The sequence below is a fragment of the Bison bison genome, unplaced genomic scaffold (genome assembly GCF_000754665.1).
Source record: "Bison bison bison isolate TAMUID 2011002044 unplaced genomic scaffold, Bison_UMD1.0 scf7180017864274, whole genome shotgun sequence".
In the NCBI taxonomy this organism is placed as follows: domain Eukaryota; kingdom Metazoa; phylum Chordata; class Mammalia; order Artiodactyla; family Bovidae; genus Bison; species Bison bison.
The window spans coordinates 7316088-7321662 of NW_011494846.1; the positions used below are offsets into that span (position 1 = coordinate 7316088).

The 5575-nt window shown below is 42.4% G+C and overlaps 1 protein-coding gene across 1 annotated transcript in view; it reads left to right on the forward strand.

Annotated features, from left to right (window-relative positions):
* The first annotated feature begins 495 nt into the window (after window positions 1–495).
* Window positions 496–5575, forward strand: part of SOX4 (SRY (sex determining region Y)-box 4) — a 6947-nt gene continuing 1867 nt past the window's right edge. Inside the window, exon 1 of the mRNA XM_010848834.1 lies at window positions 496–659. Coding sequence (XP_010847136.1) covers window positions 496–659 — 164 coding nt within the window. The remainder of the gene's footprint in view (window positions 660–5575) is intronic.

Here is a 5575-nt window from a genome sequence, read left to right on the forward strand (position 1 = left end):
GCCGGAGTCGATTCCAGTGTATTTCCTCCCTGTACCAGTAACCGAAAGACGAGGCTCAGCCGCCGCGGCGGAGCACCGCTGATCCCCGCCGACCCCTCGGCGCGCTCAGGGCAGGCAGAACGCGGTGCCCGCGCCACCGAGTCGCGGCGCCCGGCAGAGGGAAACCATCTTTTGAGGAGGAGGGGTGCCTCTGCTAGTCCTCGAGTTGGGCGCGCCTCCTCTGCAGCGGCTCTCCGAGAGAGCCTTCTAATTCGTTCCGGCTTCGGCAAGATACGGACCCGGCCATTGATGAGCTCCCGGTTCAGTGACTAGTTCCAAACGGGAGTCCTGGCGTCCCCAAGTCTCTGGGAGCTTCTGACAAGTGAACGGGAGGCGGCGGTTCGTTGCCCTAAACTCTGACTTATGATTCAAAAAAAAAAAAAATCATCAGAATTCATCGACACACCCTATTAACCGCTGATCGTTTAAACTGCTACCGAAAGAAGATAGTGGAGGATGCTACGGGTTCAGGAGAGGAGGAAGCGGGGAGAAAGAAGTCCGATCATCCCCACGTTTTCCCACGTCTCCTCGTGGGCGCAGGGAGGCTCAGCGCTGCCACCTGGCGGCCGCCTCTCCCTGCACTGGGAGTCGGCTGATGAACGAGTAAACCCGGGTTCGGGGTGGGTGTGACTTGCTTCGGCTTAGCGAAATGGAGCAGAAGCTCTGTTCCTGCTTCAAATCTACGTGGCCTGGTGCAAACACTCATTTCCTGCTTGTTCTCATGAGAAAATTGAAAGGAGAGGAAAAATGAGTTGGCGCTGGTATGAAATGCATACAGAAACCTACCAGGTGCCAGCCACTGGTTAGGAGGGGAGAGAAAATGGCAAAAATTTAATTAGAAATGCAGGATTCTTATCTCTTAATTTTTCCTAAGAGTAAACATAATAATAAACGTGGACTTCATTTTACCTAAGATCCTATTTTAGTATTTTGCAAATAAGGATTACTTCCATACATTGTTTTTCCATACAACCCCCACCCCTCTGGGGAAGTCCAGTTCCAATGCAATTTCATCAGCCCCCCAAAAATGAAGTGCAAGTTATATTTGTCTACTTGACTGAGAAGTAAATCAGCTTCTGATGGAAGGTTATTTTCCATAAAGTGTGAAACCAAAAAGCCTGGGGCCTTTCAGTTGGCAAAGGCCAATGACATCAAATTTCTCAGGCTTCTTCCCTGTCTGCTAAAGTAACAAAGACAGGATTTTTCCCCTCTTTATTTTCTTTGAACTGAATAGTTGTCAGGTCAGACCAGCTCTTACAATCACAGTTTCTATAACCAAGACAAGGAAAAATCTTGCAAATCACTGTGAATCCAAGAGATTTGTTAAACTAATTTCCCCTCAGGTTTTTTTTTTTTTTTTTTTTCTCTCCCTCTATGCTATAGGAATATATTAAGCAGTGGGACAGAATGCTATTTCCATCTATACCACATACCATTTTATGGAAGCAGGATTTTTATGTTGTGCAGGTGTGTGAGACCAGAAGAAATGAATTAGCAAATATTACATCTCAAATCGAGTTCCATTATTTAATGGAAAATAATTAAGAGGAAATATTTACCTTAATTCAAAATTTGGAATGTCTATCATCTTTGATAATAAATAAATTTCCTCTATTATTTTGAAACAGGATTTTTTTTTTTTTTTTGCAAAATTATCTTGGCTTACTGTTAATATGGCTTAGAGAGTAGCATTAAGAATCACTTCATGTACTACAAAGCCAGCAGAGGGAACACTGAGTACTGATTTAGTAGGGGCCACCAAATATCTGGTATTTGGGGAAAAAAAATGTTAGTAATGGAAAAACTGGTTACAAAGCATGTGAAGTTAGGTAATGAGAACACAGAAATCTTTTCTCATTATTTGCTATTGAGACCTCATACATTTCAGTGTGCACGTATCCAGTTGGTGAGAAAGATGTCTTTAATAAAAGGCCACTTGTCACATGTTTTCTTACATTTTAAGAGGGCTACTAACACATAAAAACAAATCTACTTCAGAAGTCTAAGCATTCATATATACTATAACAATCTTTTATGTCAATGGAAATTACTAATACCATATTTCTTCAATTCTAAGAGGAACTTTTTTCTTTTCAGATGTCTTACAACCATGGGGATGTCAGTTTCACTGGCAGTTGTTCTCCCTTAATAGCACGTGACCATGGTATGTCTGAAAGACATCAGTTAGATTTGTTGAAATATAGAAAATATACCTAACAATAGAAATAGGCCAGTGGCTATTTTTTAGTACACACATTAAGAAAAACAAATCTGCGTGTTTTAAACATAAAATCATTCTGAGTGCTTTAACTTCCACTTTTCTCTGATCTCATTCACTGGTAGAATCACAAATGGCTTTGGAAATATAATCAATGATACTGATTATTCACTCACTTTGACTGAAACATCACAAATTTAGTCACACCCTCAGATTATTAGTTGCTACAAATCTCAAACATAGTATTTATTCTTTTTTTATTCTGGTAAAATTATGGATTTTTTAAATAAATAATAAATAAATAATAGACCTCTTACAGTAATTTTTATGCCAGATTGAGAACATGTAGGGCTATGTTATAGTATGAATACCAAATAAAATGATGACACACCCAGCTTTGTTAGATGCAAAAGAGGTGTGGGTTTTTTGTTTTCAAGATTTGTTTCCCCTTCTAAAAGAAAAAAATATATATAACTTGGGTAGCTACTGGTCAAAAATTATTTGCTTCTACCCACAAAAACATTCTTGTTTGTGGTTGATCCTTAGAGATCCAGTCAGATGTTGCCAAAGGGTGTTCTTTCCAGTAAAATTCTACATCTGACAACCTGGGCCTCTCCCCAGCCTACATACTCTAAAAGTTTGACAAGATTAATAGAAATCTGCTGCCCAGCACTAGTTTGATCAGAATTGAAAGCTGACTTAATTATGTTAGGTTAGCCCTACCTAACCACTTATCACTGGCTTATAGAAAAACAGTTTTACTATTATAGTTTTAAGGAATACCAATCTTTGTTATAATTTTAATTTTCATACCTTAGAACAAAAGAGATGTCTGTGGCCAAATTAACATGTATTTTGACTACCTGGGAACTTTTTTTTGCCATATTCTTCACAACGCTCTTCATGAGGCTTCTTTTCAAATCATCAGGATGACTGGGTTGCCAGTGTGGTCCTTGGATGGTTCACATCCATGATCTGTGATGATTTTTTCACATCAGTGACCTCCCTCGATTTTAGTTGAACAACATGCTGCTTTTACTAGAGGGAATGTCTCTGGAATCTGAATTATCATGAAGGATAATATAGTATTCACTGAGGGCTTACTATATATCAACCTCACTGAACTCCCACAAAACACTATATAAAGTAGTTCCTAGTGTTCCCATATCACTGATGAGGAAAACTGAGACTTGGTCACATCCCCAGAGTCACAAGACTAGTAAGAAAGACTAGCAGCAAGGTCTAATATAAATTCAGAAGTTCCATTCTTTTTTGCTACTAGTTATCATTGCCTTTTACAGTGTCTCTTTGCTTTGGCCTTTTAATTCCATTTGATTGAAGTAACGAACATATAGGAGAAAATATAAAGGAGAGGAGGAGGAGGGTTTGGGGAAGAGAGGATGAAGCGTGAAGCTATCTTTAATTTTGAAAATGTGGAAAACTAATACTTACAAAGTAAAACTGATTCCCATCCTTTACTCACCATTATCTTCTTACACAAAACTACGGAAATTCTCCTATTAACTATGGAACACTGCCTATTGTGTTCCAGTGGAAAGCTCCTCTGTTTGGGCTACCCAGGATTTACGACTGTGTGTGCTGTACTGTGTGCTCAGCCGTGTCTAGCTCTTTGCAACCCTGTGGATTGTAACCCATGAGGTTCCTCTGTCCATGGGATTTTTCCAGGCAAGAATACTGGAGTGGATTGCCATTTCCTCCTCCAAGGGGATCTTCCTGGCCCAGGGATGGAACCCAGTCTCCCTTGTCTCCTACATTCTCAGGCAAATTCTTTACCACACTGCGCCACTAGGGAAGCCCATCCAGGATTCAAAGGGGAGTTTAAATCATTCAATAACTATAGTTAACCCCTGTTTGGTTAAGAGAGCAAGAAATTATTGCCCCCCAAAATCCTCTTTTCTGCCTTCCAACAAACAGCACCAAAATAGCTCTGAAGGGATTAACACAATACATCAACATCTGTGCTGTACCTGGAATTGTTAAAATAATAGTGATGACAGGTGTCTAGGTACCACTTTCTTAATGGTTTTCAATATCTATTGATTTATTTTCATAGCTTTCCCTCCCTCTTTTACATCCTTGGCTTTATGAAGGAGCCGAGGAACAGATTTTGCACTAAAGGCTGATTCTCTATTCCAATACTGAAAAGAACTAATAAAAATAATCACTTGGCTTTTAAGCAGAAAGCTTCCATTTACAGTATTTCACCCTTCCCCCTCTTCTAAGCCCCTTGTTATCTAACATAATGGTTAGAATACATTTCCGTCTCTCCCCTTAATAATTTCATGCATTAACATCCTCTTCACACACCACACACACACACACGCAGGCACGCACAGCAAAAGGAAAAAAGAGGCAGCAGAAATCTCAGCTGTACTTCTAGCCCTTTTAAAAAGTTTGCTCTGTAAATTGGAATGAGGTCAGATTTGGAGCTTCTCATTGCACGCGGAGATTATTATTGCATCGGGTTCCAAGCCAATGGGAAGCCCGGGGGAGGGGCTTGGCACGAGGAAGCGTTGGTTACAGCGGCTGATTGGCCGCGGCCAAGACTGGGAAAGGATAAAGAGGCGCGAGGCGGAATTGGGGTCCGCTCTAAGCTGCAGCAAGGGAAACCGTGTGTGAGAGGAAGAGGCCTGTTTCGCTCTGGGTCTCTAGTTCTTGCACGCTCTTTAAGAGTCTGCACTGGAGGAACTCTGCCATTACCAGCTCCCTTCTTGCAGGAGGGAGGGGGAAACATACATTTATTCATGCCAGTCTGTTGCATGAAGCCTTTCTGGCGTCCTACCTTGCAACAAAATAATTGCACAAACTCCTTAGTGCCGATTCCGCCCACAGAGAGTCCTGGAGCCAGAGCCTTTTCTGCTTTGCATTGTAAGAGAGGGACTAACTGATAGAGACTATGTCGCTTTCCTGAGCTTCTGAGAGCGCTCGCGAACTGGAATCAACTGCTTCAGGGGAAGGAAAAAAAAAAAAAAGACTTGCCTGGGAGGCGGCGAGAAACTTGTATTGGAAGCTTCAGCAACCAGCATTCGAGAAACTCCTCTCCACTTTAGCACCGTCTCCAGGACGCAGAGCCGAGAGACAGCGCAAACTGCGGCGCGGTGAGAGAGAAGAGCTAGAGAGAGGGAGATTCTCCAGCCTGGGAACTATAACTCCTCTGCAAGAGGCGGAGTGCTCCCGCCCCGCATCTTTTTGGAGACTTTTCTCTCTTCGCCCACCTCCGCCCCGGCCAGGAGTTGAGCCGCCCGCTCGACCGCCGCGCACGTCCCCTCGCTCGGCGTGCGCTTGGTCCCGGGAGCC